The 16855-nt window shown below is 36.7% G+C and overlaps 1 protein-coding gene across 4 annotated transcripts in view; it reads right to left on the reverse strand.

Annotated features, from left to right (window-relative positions):
* The window catches only part of LOC120534138 (voltage-dependent calcium channel subunit alpha-2/delta-1), a 690895-nt gene that overhangs the window by 355034 nt on the left and 319006 nt on the right, over positions 1-16855 (reverse strand). For all 4 annotated transcript variants that reach the window (XM_039761461.1, XM_039761460.1, XM_039761459.1 and 1 more), the window contains exon 5: positions 5582-5623. In XM_039761461.1, the coding sequence (XP_039617395.1) occupies positions 5582-5623 (42 nt within the window). The remainder of the gene's footprint in view (positions 1-5581; positions 5624-16855) is intronic.

Consider the following 16855-nt stretch of genomic DNA (forward strand, 5'->3'; position numbering starts at 1 on the left):
CAATAAGCAGGAGTGTTTGTGACATAGAAAAAGACAGAACATGAGTGGCAGGAGATAATTATTGGTAGGGAAAGTTTTCTTTTATTGTTTTGAAAATGTGCTCTGGATAATGGAGTATAAGACAGGGCACTGTTTTTTATGGAACGAAGACTCCAAGTAAAACATGAAAACTCTAGTATCACTGAATTGTATTTGTTATTATTACGCTGGTCATTACGATGTTATAAAAATTAGTTAATTTTGTTAATACTATATTTTAAGATTTATTTGTAAATAAATCCAGCTACTATTTGCTAATCTAATCTACGGTATATCATTTTTAAAGTAGCTGTTCTGTTATCCGTCTTTTCTTGTATTCGTCATGGCCTCAGGTCCACAGATGGATAATCAAGGTTTTACTGTATTTAAATATGATTTTATAATTGTGCCTTAAACACAATTTTTAGAATTGTGTGCTAAAGCCACATATATTTTATGACAAAATACAAAAGCCACATATATTTTATGACAAAATACAATTTTAATATTACTGACATACTTTTGTAACTGCTCACACTACTATCATTTTATCCACCATACTCCTCTCTAGAGATTCTAATGTATTTTCCATAAACCCTTTAGCATTTCAGAAGCTATAAAGGGCTTATATGAATTTCAGTTGAGTGTTAATTAAGACATATATAAATAAATATAAATTAATATATAATAAATGCAATATGAATTAATATTTTACAAAAGTTGCCCCAGATGCTAACACAATTTGGCATAATAACTTATAAGCTAAAGTATTCAATTAGCTTTCAAATATAACTGTTGTATTAACAGAGGTACAGAAAATAAAAACACTCAACTCATTGTATCTTGTCAAGGATGGGACACAGAAATAAAAACCCAAAAGGGATCCAATCCCACCAAAGGAAATACAAGAAGCTGAGGTTGTAGTTGTTTGGAGGAATAATAAAAAATATTGCCAGGTTTAATGAATCATTCTGATGGAAGGACCACAATATATGCAAGAAGCCCAAGAATTTAAACTGGTACATCTCAAAAATATGGGCTAGTATTAACTTAACACTGGTCTTGGAGTGCTTATGTTTTTGTAATAGATACAGCATTGCCAAAGTAACTTTACAATGAACATCCAAATATTGTTAAAAAAAGAAACCTGCAGAGAAGGTCTTAATTTGTATTTTTGTTGTCATGGCAGATGTATGTGGTTTTGATGATCAGAGATCTTAGTAAAATTAAATCATACAGAAAAGCTCTCAGAATTACTTAACCTGGGTGACAAATAAAGAAACCCTTCTAGCAGTGCAAATGTACTGTACTGAAGTATTTTATAAGAGCACTCATTCACTTGGTGGAACCTAAAATTTGGATGATTCTCATTAAATTAGCTTGTGAGGGCTTTTGAGTTTGAACACTCAAGTCTAAACTGAAAGTACACCTCTTCTCTAATTGTATTAAAGCATTCCTCAGACTTAATCTTATGGAAATAGCAGGTCATTTGTACCTCGTAACATTTAATCATAGCCAGGTACTGGATCATTGTGAGGATTGCAGATATTTCTGTAGCTGCAATTTTCCTTTTCTGCCGGGACAGACTTTGGCTTTCTGCAACCCTACACTTAATTAACAGGGTTTGAAAATAGAACTCCTTAGGCATACTGAACATTAACTGACATGTTTGGAAAGGGCTTTCTAAATTCTACATTTCTTAATTTCTGATGAGTAAGTATTGTAGAAGTGGTATAGAAGTCCTCAAAGTTATAACTGAATGCTAAAATTAATTTTGATTAAATATTTTATAAATGTAGGATAGTAGGCGAGTTCCAAAAATCCAGTTACAATGTAAAAGTTATTTTCTACTGTGTAAAGGCATTAATGCATAGCTTTGTTAAATTTCATTATGAATTCATTTTGGTCTTATATGGCTGAGCACAGGACTAAGGAGGGAAAGCATGCATCTTTCCACTTTTAATCCTATTAAGTACCACAAAGAACAGTAACAAGAGTCTACAGGTTACATATAGGTGACACTTTGGTTAATAAAAGCAGATTGGTCACTATTCTTTAAACTGAAGCCAAAGCACAACCCTTTACAAATCTGCTATCCCAGGTTGACTACATAGCATAGCCTACTTAGTGGTGTGACTGACAAAGGAGAATTTACATCTGCCAAGTGACTGACTGCACTAAAGCTGGTAAATCAAGTGCAGAAGCACTGAGCAACAACATTTATTGCAAACAAACTGTATATGTACACTACAGCAATTATTCATTCTTACTTGCATATCACTTCCAAGGAATCAGGAAACCTAAAAATGTAACTGAACTGAAAACACACACACACACACAAACATATATATATTGTGATGGACAGCTGGGTCCCATGCCCGGCCAGGATGCCTCTGCTGCATATGTTCCGGGGGAGCCACCATGGGCAGCTCAATACCTCCCCTGGGACGCTTGGTGGCCAATGTTCATTCCCCAGTCTCCCACATGGCTCCATGGGACATTGAGTCCTCCACCACCTGGGAGGTAGCTGGGGTGGCCGCTAGGGGGTGCTGCAGAGACTCGAGAACCTGGCTGGATGAGTCATCAGCCCCACCCGGAGGTGCAATTGGGACCAGGTGGTCAAGCACCTGGATCACTTCCGGGTGGGCTATAAAACGGGCCAGCCTCCACCACTGGCAGGCCAGAGTCAGGTGGAGGAGGACAAGGTTGCCTGAGAGGAGTGGTGGTGCAAGGTGAAGAGGTGTTGTTGTTTGTGACAAAGCACTTTTGGGACTGTGTATTGCCTGTGGGTCACGGGGAAGACGTGCGTCCACGGGTGAAGAAAAATAAAAAGCCTGTGTGACTTTTATACGTGCCTCTGCGTAGTCTGTACCGGGTCAGGCGCTATATAGTGCCTTTCACAATATATATATTGTGGTGTACAGCTGGGGCTCTTGCTGAGGACGATTGCTGAGCCCTTGGTTGCAGTACTTCCTCCACACCCGGAAGTGCTGCGGGAAGAAGGTTGTGGAGTACCTGGAGCACTTGCCGCCACTTCTCGGGGAGCCAGAGTCTGGCGGAGATGGACAAAGCTTGCTGGGAAGAGTGAAGGCGGATTAAGAGAAAGAGGGAAAAGAAGAAACTGTGTATTTGCTATGAACTATGCTATAAAGGGAAGAAGGCATTTCCCACGGGGGGAAAAGGAAAAAATAAATGTGTGCGTGTTGAACTTGAATCCTGTGACTATCTCCAAAGATAAACATTTCAGTCCCAGTCCCAGTAAGGCATTATACAGATATATTGTCATTGGTTTGAAGGACCCCACTAGCATTTTTGACACACCTCTGCTGAGCAGTTTGTTGGCTGAAGGTATTCAGTGTTATTGAGTCAGCTTTGTTCATAATAGCTATCGATTTTGTGTTTAATCTCTCCTCAACTACTACCTCCAGTGGTTCAACAGTGCATACCATAACTGAGTCTGCCATTTTAATTAGCTAGTTGATTCCGCAGGCCTCTCTTGAAGTGATGTTAGCAGCCCAGCATGCCTTAGTGTGGGAAAATCGCAGTAGTCATCACAGATGTAGAACACGTAAAGGATGTCAGATGACACAAAGCTGAAAGGACTGGTAGATAATCTTGAATCCGTTGAAAAATTACAGAAGGTTTTGGACAACACACAGGCAGATGAAATTTAATGGCAGATGAAATTTAATTTAAGTAAATGTAAAGTATTACACACACAAAGTAAAATATTAGGTTTGATTATACAGTTGGAGATGTGAAAATTGTAAGTAGACCTTATGAGAGGGATTTAGAAGTCTTAGTGGACTCTTCACAATCAACTTCCAGACAGTGTTCATAATCCATTAAGAAGCCAAATACAATGTTAGGTTATATACCACGATGTGTGGAGTACAAAATCATAACATTTGTTTATTACAAATTCACAACCATAGGAGGAAAAGGACTGTGGGACTGTTCTTTAATACAGTATAAGTGGAGAATATTTTGCTTAAAAATCTAATGGACAAATGAACAATTTGAAACATGATAAATGGGTTCAGTATTGCAGCCTTCCCTAGCTAAAAAGATGTTGTTAATTTTGTTTATTGCAACATTTACTCATAAAATTAATTTAAAAGTAATTTACACACTATAAAAGTGCTCTGTTTTCTTCCCAGTATGAAAGGATATAAGCAAAAGTATTCAAAAGAAAAATGAAAAATCAAGAAGCAATTTAACATTCTTACTCAGAAATGTTTTTTTTTTAATGTACAGTAGATTATTATTCAGTGATTACGTGCTAAAAACCCAACACAAAGGATAGGTAATCAGGAAAACAACTAGGAAGCAAAGAACTAGAGTACAAATTATTTTCACATGCAGATCCTACAAATGATGTTGGTCATTAAAATAGACTTCTATTAGAAAGTGAGATACAAATCAACAGTGAATACCTCTTGTTGATGCACCTCCCTTTCTACATGCACACAAAAACACCAAGTGAATACAATGAAAGGAAACAGGAAAGGATTAAATCATTCTAAAGCTAGTTTCACTCATGCTAGATCTAACTGGACTTAACCTTTCGAAAATGGTGTCCATATGACATCCTATGGTACTGCACCTAGAAATAATTTATTCAGCAGGAGTTAATTATGTTAATTACATGAATTCTTTAGTTAATTGGTTCCAAACAATACCTCAACCAGAAGTCAATGTTCTGCTATTAATTGTTCATTAATTTGGACGACTTACCATTCTGTGAAATTACTGATGGTGCAGGTGTGGCAATTTTGTTAAAAGTAAAAGGGTTTCATGAAAAGGAGTCAAATTAGTCTTGTTTTGAATTGATGACTAAATTTCACATTATGATGCAAATCTATAATACATTTTTTTTTTTACAGAAATTAAAATAAATATTTGTGGAATTTTATAATGCAGCAGAATGGCAGCAAAATATATCAATGTAACCAAATCATATGTTACATTAGCAGGTTCTATGAACTTATAATTAAGACATTTGGTAGAAATAAGGGTAGAAGCCCCCTTGTATCTTCAGGATCAGGGTTCAGAACCACTGCTGTACTTAAACATTGACATACAGTGCATAGACATATTGTATATAACACACACATAGCATCAGAGTCTCCTATACATGTGCATATAAGACATGTTGGATGAATTTACAGTACTTTGCATAATACAATTTATAAATGCGATATTTGTTTTGTTCACAAATGCCATCTGCAAAGTGATTTTAAGCAAATGTGTGTGCATTTATCAATAATTTCAGATGTCAAAATGTAAGATTAAAAAAAAAATAAAGACTTTGCATCTGTACCATAGAAAGCCCCACCTACAAACTTGAAATGCAATACTTTACTATAAATGTGCATATTAATACATCCCATAATTAGTGTTCATCTTACAGGGAATTCAAAGCTCGAGAACCTAATGATTACTTTAAGTTAAAATTGCTGAAAGAAGTGTCAGCCTTTTAAACCAACTTTATTTGAATTGTGTTTAGTCAGGGTAATTTTCTTTCTTAAAAATAACCCAATAATTAAACATTGATACTTACATTTAAACTGTCTTTTGCATTGTAGTAGACTATCTCGTTCTCCTGAAATAAAAAAAGGCCAAAATTAATTTGGAAAAAATAAAAAGTGAAAATAAGTTGCTATTCATACAATATGTTTAAAGTATAGTCATAATTTTAAATGTCATAATACATTTGAGGAACTCATCAAATAAATAGATTCTCAGAAGACAATAGTACTGCAGCACCCAGCCGGAAAAAAGAGTGAGTTGAAAGATAAAAGGCTGAAGTGTTCATATAAACATACTAATGTTGACTTAACTTCAACATTTTTAGTCAAAATTAATGAAAATGTGTAAAAAATAGCTTGACAGCCCTAACCATTGACAAACACGTGGGTTAGGTGAGTGCCTTTTAATTTTCTGTTTAAAGGGCTGTGAAAGAAATGATTACCTTAAATATGTACAATTATATTAATAATCAACCAAGAGAAGGACAAAGGATGTCACACAGTTACTAACATTAATTCTGTTCCTGTCCTTATAGGGTAGAAAGTCATCTGGTGTCACCTTTGCTTCAACACAAACTTGCCCAAAGCCACCCTCTCTCACAGGTATTCAGTGTTCATTTCAACCTGCAACTAACAGAGGGAAGATCCCTCTACCCTGAACTATGTATTTTCAAGTGAGAAGCTACCCTTCAGAAAATGAATCTGGGTTTTCCAGGCTGGGACCCCAACTTTTCTTACAACCACTTCCCAATTCACACCATCTATGCATCCTCTTTCTGAACTCGCTAATGGAAAAAAGCTTTTTCTTGCAAAATGGGGAACAAGATAAGAACCCACTATGATCAGATCATCCATTCATGAAAGATTACACTCACTCACCAAGCCCACCACACTTTTCAGTTTAGCACTGACAAATAACCTGTCTTTGAGACACTGGAGAGATCGTGCAATGGTATACAAAAAGTGACTGGGCTGCTTTGAATCCTGAACTCTGTAGGTGGGAGAGTGCATTGCTAACTAGTATGCCACCATGCCAGACCTGACAACGTTAGATTATGTATTTATCCTGTTGTAACTAGTTGCAAAATTCACAAAACCATATTTGCTTAACCCGTTAGAATAAAAATATGAATGTTTACTTGAACTTGTAATTCCTAAGAAGAAAAAAAATACTCATTTAATGTCATTTGGCCAGCCCTATAGTCATTATGACTTAAAAATCCCTCTGACGCAAATCTGTAAACCAGGCAGCAAATGAAATCTTTAGGAGACTTGTCTGCTGCATCACAATGAGTAATGCTCTCTAATTATTTATAGCTGAATTCACCTTGACCATGCTGATTCAAATGGCTTAAAAGCTCTCTTGCCATCATCATTCTCTCAGTAAATTAACGACAGAAAAACTACTTGATACATCATGTTCAAATTATACAAGTGATATCAACACTGCCTTCAAATCTTTATCATAAGTGTGGCAAGGAAAAAAAATCTGTTTACTATTTTCTATCATCCTTGCAGGGCTGCATCAGTGTGGAAGTGGATAAATTAATAAGAAAATGTTTTTCCATCTTTGTATCTATAAAGCACAATCTCTGTTTCTTTATGTATAGATTTGTTTTCAAGCCACAGACTTGAAATTTGGCGCATAGGCACTTCACATAAGTCATGCTTTTACTATTGAACTTTCAGCCTTGTTTAGGGTGAAGGCAAATCAGGGTCTGAGCAAGTGGCAAGAAATACTACAATGTTATCTGTTGCCAGAGAAACTTCACTCTGGTGGTGTGATGGTTAAGTATGCTTGGCCTACAACTAAGAAACCTGGGATTGATTGCCACACACTTAGTGTAACGTTTTCTTTAATCAAGCATTTACTTCCCTGTTTTTTCAATGGCCCCATGCCATCTCAGGTGAGGGTATATTTTCTCTGGAGTTATTTATTGCAGTTTGGGGTTGAAAGCATAATCTTTAATTACTGTGCTCTCATCAGAACTTGCCCAGCGCTATTTCTCTGTTTCAAGTTGCAGAAGTCCAGGTTTTGACATTTATCTTTTAGCCTTACTCCCCTCTCTACCTCTTAGGGTGGCAGTGGCGCTCAGTGTCAGAGTGAGTGGTTGTAACCAGTGTGGGCGGACCCTGTGGTAACCTGGTGGTCCCATTAGTGGTCCCATAGATACATAGAACACAGATGTTCTGACACCTGCAGGTAAATACAGATAGTTTTTTTTTTTGATGAAAGAACAAGGAGATGAAATGTTTTTAAAAAAATCCAGTCTAAGCTCAATACCAAAAAATCAATAAACAGTGATAAAATCTAATTAGGAAAACTAAGGTAAAACGAACCACAATGGTCAGAAATAGAGTCTTTTGACTTGAAAACGCTTTTCTACACCTACAACTTATATAAAGGCCCAAGAAAAACAAAAAATGGTAAAAAGCAGCTGATCATAATCTTTATATATAATACGCTACCGTGGTTGTCCATTTGTCTGTCAAGGATTTTAAATTACCTGTAGCTCGCAAACCGTTTGACCTATTGACTTGAACTTTGGTACACAAGTACTACGTGACATTTACTATCCACTTTCAGGGTGATAATTGACCTCCAAGGTTATTCCTCTTTTTATATTTATTTTATTTTATTGTAAAATCAACTCTCAGCAGCGATCAGCACAGTGGCCATGCGGCACATGCATACAGGCGCCCATCTCATCAGTACCACCTTCGCCATCACTTCCCCTCTTAAATCTTAAATCATTCTTGAGGCAGATTGAAGACATAAGTGCCAGCTTAAGTGAAAAATTAAAGAAAACGTACCAAGTAAGACTTAATCAGTTTTAACGTGAAAAGATGCCGATGAAAGGATAGAAGAAGTGGGCCGCTAGAGTGGAGGAAAGAAGAGCTGCTCAACTTCTGAGCAAATGAATACTAAACATACAGAGACAGAGTCTGAAAACTATGAATGCTCAAGTCAAGTGCATTCACTGCACATTATTGTGCAGTGTGCCTTTACTAGTAATAGATAAAACATTTAGCAATGAATATTGTTTTTACTTAAGATACAGTATGTATATCCTAAGTCAGAAGTCCCCAACCTTTTTACCCCTGAGAGCTACTTTTACAAAGAAACCATTAGCTCGTGAGTGACATATTGGAGACTCTTGTACTAATTAGAGGAATTACATCACAAATTGATATGTGATCTGCAAACTAAACACATACCATCCTCATCTTCTGGAAAACATTGTGCAGACTAGATACTTTTCATGCTACATAGACATACATATGTAATATTTCATCCTATAGATTAAGGTGAACCCTTCCACAGATCAGCGCTGCAGCTCTAGTTAGTTACACAGAATTCAGAAGTGTATAATTTAGAGAGTAAAGCAGGCTAAAATCAAAAGAAAAAACACGAATTGAGCTGAAAACAACCTTATGCTATTTCTCTGCCCTGCTGTTATAACGTGATTAGCAACTGCTGTTGTTTTATGTTATCCACAATCACGGAGAAAAAGGTAAGCACTAATGTGGAGCGCCTATTGTCACGTTAGGGCAGAGTTTGAAGATTTTTTTGCTGAACCTAAATGTTTTACAAGTTTTGAACCATAGAGACAAATGCTTTTTATCTATTTATTCTTGTGCATTTCATTGACTTTAATTAATGTTAATATACAGCTTATTCATGTTATAGTTTGTTTAATCTATAGTACATTTTTTTCTTTTTCAGCGTCACTGTCATTTTGTGGCTCTATTCTCAAGGACACACTGGCTAATTGCTGGGGCATGTTTTTGAAGGTGACATCACATAGGCCACACTTTATAAGTGAAAGTTCACAGTGCACTTCATCCAAGATTGTGGATAAAAAAAGATTATTGTTTACTGACTTTGGAAAATTAGCAATCCTGTTACTTTAGCATAGTGGTTTTAGCAACAGGTTATTTTGAATTGTTGGTTAACCACTTTGCTTCAATAATTAGACCATTGGTCCATTCTTTCTCCTAAATGCTCAGTTCCCATGCACTAGTAGTAACACCTTTTTATTTATTTTCTATAAAAGTCTCTACCATCTTTCTCAAATTCTCCTGAGGTTTGTCAAAGGATGTAATCCCCTTCATTTCAGGACTGGCTGCTGCTAATGAACCATCTAGTCTTTCCCAGCTTGTAAAATGCACACAGAAAGCTAACCTCCCACCCAGCCTCTAATGAGGTGTCTGCTGGCTGTTATAATATTTTCTAAAAAAAAACCCAGTAAAGAAAACTGAGTCATTTACAACACCATAACAGGTTTTGAAAATGTAGTTTTCCTCACGATTTTGATTATCTTTCCTTTAGGAGGGGTATAAAGGATTATTTAGGGTGTCTCAGACACCCTGGTGACCACCAGTTATTTCTCACTTTTGTTAAATCCCACAGTGGACTCAAATCTTTTAAGACTAACATTTGAACCTAATCACATTTTGTTAATTTAAATTTAGTGAAGTGTTGAAATACTAATCAGGGAAACAAAGCAACAGTTTCAAACTAACGAGTTGTAAGAAATTATACAGTGCAGTCTATTAAAAGAAACACATCACATACTGTATGTTGCAATGGTAGCATGATGATTAGCATACTTTTGAGGCAAAAAAATCCAGGTTTGATTCTCACCCACCGCCTTTTGCCTTTTGTTTAATTAAGCATTTCCCCCGCTATGTTTCTCATGGCTACAAGCAATGTACAGTATTTCCTTAACCTGATGAGTCCAGTATTCTAAGCAGCATTAGGTGACACCCCCAGGACAAGATGCATTCACTAACACACAACTAAAGTAATTTACATTGGCTAAATAAAAATATTGCACATTTGTGAAATATAATTAGGTTTTCAGAACTGATGTCATAATAGTTAATTGAAAAAAGAATTGCACGAATGTAATATTTCAGCCCTGTAGCACTGCACTGATGCAATCCACTCTGACTGGCATTGTACTAAACAAAATTTAACTATAGGCAGATTTGAGAAGTTTCATTTTGTAAGTTGCATTTTCAAAAATAATAAACTTCAGTTTTCTGGAACTATTTAGAGGAAAACACTGTTTAGGTTAGGGTGCCAACCCTTCTACCTTTTAATAAGAAAACAAAGAAAAGAAAAATGGCTTTAGTAGCAAAATGCTAAGGGTTTGTCTGTGAAGCTCCATCCTACGGTAAGTTCGAGTCAAGACTGAGATGCTTCCTTCCCAGAAACAACCACCTTTATATTATTTGGACCAGAAGGGGTGGGATGTTTTAAAGTGACGAGGCTAGGGTTACTTGCCCTCATGGGGCATTTTCTTGGAACTGTGGAAGGAAGAGAAAGATTTGTAGTGAGAGCATTTCTCATCCCAGAATAGTATTACGTACCTGGTCTGAGCTGATAAGGTGATCCACAGACATATATGCATATGATGGACTGATAATACTACTAATAATAATACAATAAAACATAATATTTTCACTTACAATGTTTTGATCAATCAATGCAGAATTATAACAGTTAAAAAGTAGTGTATGTTATAAAATTTCATTATTTTATAATGCCACCACCTGGGGCCAGTAATTATCTTTCTCAAAGGTCATTTTTCCATTTACAGTTCATGGTAATGTGTTTAGTCATGTGGCCATGTTTTAATGGAGCATGTGCTATTCATTGCCCTGTTATTAGCCATTACGTTTTAGGTAACTGTGGATGTTACATTTTAATTCAATAAATGTAAAGGCAACTAAAACACAATGGTCGTAACATACTCACACTATTGTATTTTTTGATAACAATACATACTAAATGAGGCTTCTGAAACTAAATTAGAAAAAGCACTGTACTATAGAATACAGAAATCTGCAAGCTTCTAATGTACCTGAAGACTTGGACAAATCAGAAAGAAGCAGCCTTCACAAAAGATATGCATTAGTGAGGCCTATTTGAATGGTTTTCTTTTTCCAGGAATATCAGCTCAGTGTATGTTTTATGAATGAACCCACCTAGTAACAGAAGTGGAACTGCGCTTATTCAATGCAAACTGCCTAGAGTTTAAAAAAAGACTTATACCATGTTTAAATTACAGAGATATCTTTTTGTCTTTTTAAATTCAATCTTTTGTATGACCATTTACAGTATACTTATGTTTGCATAAGGCCTATTTCCTATCTCAGTGTTTACACAGATGAAATAATTGGCATATATGAATAAACAATAGTCCAGGCAGGTGACATCATATTTATGTGAATAACATAATGTAATAATCTATGTAAACATGAGAAATAATAAGGAAACAAAATACTGCACTCATCTTTATTCTCACTGCTGTTGACTTAATTTCTCACAGTGATGTTTAAATGCATGGCATAATGAGCACCTGGAAAGATTCTGCCTCCATCATTGTTGATGAGAAAGTTTAGGTAATAAAAATGTTGGATGGCCATATTTTCAAAGCTACTGTCACCCGTTTCATGCTTTATGATTATTATTTTTTGCAGCTTAAAAAGCACACACATTACTTTTTTCTCCTACCCACATAATAGAACCATATGATAAAAAAACCCAACGTGGTTCCTCATAAGCAGGGATAGAACGGGACTGTCTTTCAGCCACGGAGTGACATGACACAAACCAGTCCTTACCTCCACTTGGGGGGTTCAGGAGTAGGATGTGTGTTTTTATTATAGGCCATCATGGTAACTGCGAACAAAGGAAAAGAAACATAAAACTCCCAAATCAGATGTCTCTTACTCTTTGAACTGCACTCAGGTAGAGCCATGAGTCACTATGGTCAAGATTATTATTTTGTAGAGTATAGGGATGTCCGGATCTAATCATGGAAGTTTCATTACGCTATAACTTATTAAGTTTATTACATAGAAAATCACCAGAAAAATCCTGGACCATTGAGAAGTGTGCGAACTAACGATATGAAGAATCATGTTTGCGTCGAACTGGAATCGTCCCCGCATAAATCAAAGTCATCCAGACGATCTGGATCTGCATAATTAGATCTGGACCACTCCGTATAGGTAGCTTCAGCTTTATACTCTCGATAGTTAAGGCCACACTTTCCAGTCACTTTTACTGCATCAACAACATGCTCTGTCTTAGGGACTGTTGGAGGACACAAAAACAGGTCGAGATCTTTGGACTGGGGACGTATTAAGTAATCAAAGCTGGTTGCAGCCTTCTCTACATTCCCTTCATCTGCCTGAGGATCTGTTTATTCTCCTCAGCTGTTGTTCGCTCTGTCATGTACCCAGAAGTACAACATTCTCTTGTCTCTGGCATGGATCCTGCAGCTGATGTAATCCACACTTCCACAGGACAAACCTTATCTTTAATATTAAATAAATTCAGTAATTAGTAAGATTACTACCAAGTATGTATTACTATGTACAATGGCTATTTCTAACTTTACACTACACAATACATAAAGCATATAAAGCTATAATTTATTGCTGCATATCCTCCCATAAATAATGTCTTCATATCCTACAGCCATAATAATATATCACACTGGTCATACTGTATAATTTTCTTTAACACTAAAAAAATAACTGCAAACCTCCATTCTATCATCACATAACTGCAACATCATGTTGCATATAACTCTTGCTGTCCTTTCTTTGCAACCTCCTGACCCTACCTCATCAGCATCACAGGGCTGACTCTCTGTGGCTGCTAGTGGGAGCAGAATTGACAAACACGTCAGTATTTTGCTCCGCAGTAGGCTGCATTTTTATCGCTTAACTCCTTCAGGGCTGATGTCAACTTTTGTTAAAAGGAGGACCTGATGATGGTAATCAACTGTAAACTGTGACAAAACCAACTGTTATGTTTTAGACTCCCGTTGCTAAAAGGAAAGTTAGCTTTCTTGGTTTTGACTGAGATTTCCTACTCTCCGATGAGCAGCAAGGTGCTAACAATGGCAAAAATGGCACTGACATCTGACGAGAGATCAAAGCGGATGCATAACGCAACATACTCCGTGGACGACGTTCTCTCTGAATTAGACTATGACTTGTTGGACTCTGATTTTGATACAAGCAATCAAAAACGAATGTGAGGTTCCAGCTTCAGCTGACTAGTCCCCAGCTAATCGTGGTGCTGAATGTATTCATGTAGCTGGCATGGCTACGGCACTGTTTGCTTTGGAGGACTGCCACTTAAGACGTAGAAATCAGATTGCAGTGGACTGTGACCGTGACTGCTGCTGCTGCCCCAGCCAAGCAAAGACAGCCTGGCAGCATGCCTGCCGCATGTTCTTGGCAAACTGGCAGCCACAGCATGCAGCAACAGACGTTTTATGTTGATTTCTGTGTGAAGCCATTACTTTTCAGAAAATTGTGTTTTTTGGAAAAAATATTCAGCCCTCAAAGAGTTAACACATCATAAATTCACTAAATATTTTCACTTCTTAATAGGCTACATATAGTCTAAATTCTACAGTCTAAAACAACAGATGAAAGTGAGGTAGCAGTGCTACCTTCACTTATTGGCCACTAAGTTATTCGGCAATCTGAAATTAACTGTGTTGGCACATGAAATGCCATACATTAAAGTCGGGTAGACACGGCATGATATTAATGCTAGAAACTTGATGCTTTTAAGGAAATATGACAGACTGTAATGTAGCTTCTCTGCTGTCACCTAGTGCCGCTGAAGTTGTGAGCCAATGCAGTGTTGTAAAGTTAATTAATGGCAACTTTCCTCAAATGTTAGTTGTTAGTACTTTTGCGTTACCTCGCCCCTTTTCTTTGAGATTATCATTTCTATTGGCTATTATTTATTTATTTTTTTAAACAAATTATTTTTGGTTTCCTTTTTGCTCCTGATGCCTTGCCCTTCATTGTCTTCTATAATGGCAGGTGTCCAATTAATTTATTGCTGCAGTTACCTGAGGGATATTTAAGTCACCTGCGAGTTTAGTTTTGTTCTGACAATTCTGATTGATGAACTAAGACTATAATGTATTAAACAGTGCTTCATTTCACAATGCTTTGATCAATCCTTAAAAGAAAAGTAAATTATATATGCATCTACATCTTTTACTTACCTCTATAAAAATACTTATTTGCCAGTTCTTGACAATTATAATAAATAAATATATCAATTTAATTCTTGTGATCTGCAGTGGGCTGGTGTTCTGCCCGGAGTTTTTTTCCTGCCTTGCGCCCTGTGTTGGCTGGGATTGGCTCCAGCAGACCCTGTAGTTAGGATATAGTGGGTTGGATGATGGATGAATGGATGGATGGATAATTCTTGTGATTCAATTAATATTTACATTTTTAATACAAGGTGTGTTTAAATCCAAACCTCTGAAACACTGGATACAGTAACAAGAAGACACTGTTGTGTCTGGGTGCTCTGTTAGAATTGCAATAGGGAGTGGGAGAGGGGCCGACTCCAAAGTGTTACAGACACAGGGCCTGCGGTGGTTTCATGGGGTTCTGGATGCTTGTAAATGTTGTGACCCTACAAGCAGTACATTTACCATCAAAAAACAAAGCTGATAATATGTTAAAAGTCAGACTTATAATGAAAATGAAATCCACAGAATAGAGTGACTATCATTTTGGTTCTAAGCATTATATTCCATGTATCGTTTGGAGAATTACTTGAAAAAAAAAAATCTGTTCTATGTTATATATGCAAAAATCTGGAATCGGAATGGATGAGACAATAAGTTAACAAAAAACAATTGCTCTTAAATAAATATTTTTAGTAGTTAGTGGACAAACGCACATTTGAGTGATCTGAATTTGAATGCATCATGCTGGTGTACTAAGCACTTAGAGCAGAGTTGTGATTACCATACAACAGCCACTAACAAGAATCCATGTGTTATGACATATGGCAACCCAAGAGACACTGTGATGGTTCACTGACTGCTGCCACCTGCCAGGCACTTGCAGCCCTACATCATTATCACATTAAATAAAACCCACATGCACCTGGGTCTCTACCACAATTAACTACATGTTCCACTGAGCTGAGCTGTAAGCAGCACCATCATAATATGACACTGCACAATGGGAAGAGTGTGGCTATTTCATGTCCTAGGAGTTTTGCTAGTATGCATGAATAATAGGAGCTTGCTTTGAATTATTTTACTATGGTCATATAACATTTAAAAAAAAAAACACACTGAATAACCATTTTAAAGCATCACTCCAACTCTATTGACATGGTAAGTGACTCAACGAATATAACTAATTTAAAATTTTAAAGTACAAAAGGTATAAAGTACACATTATTGACATATATTTTATAGCATAACATAAAATTTTCAAATGCCTTTAATCCAGTTCAGGGTTTCTGGGGGCCAAAGTCAATATTGGTAGAACCTGGCGGAAAAGAGTCTTAGACAGAGCACTAGTCCATTACCAATTGTTTGTAACATACATCAAAATACCATTTGTATAGCTTTATGATTTCATACATGTGGGCACTAAATACAATTTATACAAAGTAGGTTTAATATTATACTGTAAATATACTATTTAAGCTATAACACAAGTTAAATAGCCTCCATAGAATTAGTTTTATTACAGGAACCTCAGTCAGTCATTATCCAGCCCGCTATATCCTAACACAGAGTCACGGGGGTCTGCTGCAGCCAATCCCAGCCAACACAGGGATGCAAGGCAGGAACAAATCCCAGCCCACTGAAGGGCACACACACACACAACAAGCACACACTACGGACAATTTAGGATTGTCAATGCACCTAACATGCATGTCTTTGGATTGCGGGAGGAACCGGAGCACCCAGTGGAAACTCACACAGACACGGGGAGAACATGCAAACTCCATGTAGGGAAGACCCAGGAAGATAACCCAGGTTACCTTACTGTGAGGCAACAGCGCTACCCACTGCGTCACCGTGCTGCTACTGGAACCTTTCAAAAAAAATCTAATTCACCTTTGCAACATATTTTGGAAGCATTGTTGAATGGTGCTTCTTAGAACAGGGATGGTTATAGCTCATTGTGACATTAAGCCAAAAGGATAATTAAAACATACTTAAAAGAACAACACAAAAACAGAAAGAAAACATTTCAACAAATGTAAGGTCACGTGAGTGGGTCATGACCACTGTAGAAAACCACTTACTCATAGCCCATGTTCTCTTCATACCTGTACCCCCCTCCCACCCCCATTTATATTAAATAAAAAGGGTACAGCACTGTCAAGTAAAATACAATTTTAAAAATTAATTTAGCAAGGCTCAGTAATCTAGAAAATTAGCTAAAGGTCATTTAATTTTAATTGGAAGTGATTTTTTTTCCTTTAAACACTGCTT

Source organism: Polypterus senegalus, chromosome 8, assembly GCF_016835505.1.
Source record: "Polypterus senegalus isolate Bchr_013 chromosome 8, ASM1683550v1, whole genome shotgun sequence".
Lineage (NCBI taxonomy): Eukaryota > Metazoa > Chordata > Cladistia > Polypteriformes > Polypteridae > Polypterus > Polypterus senegalus.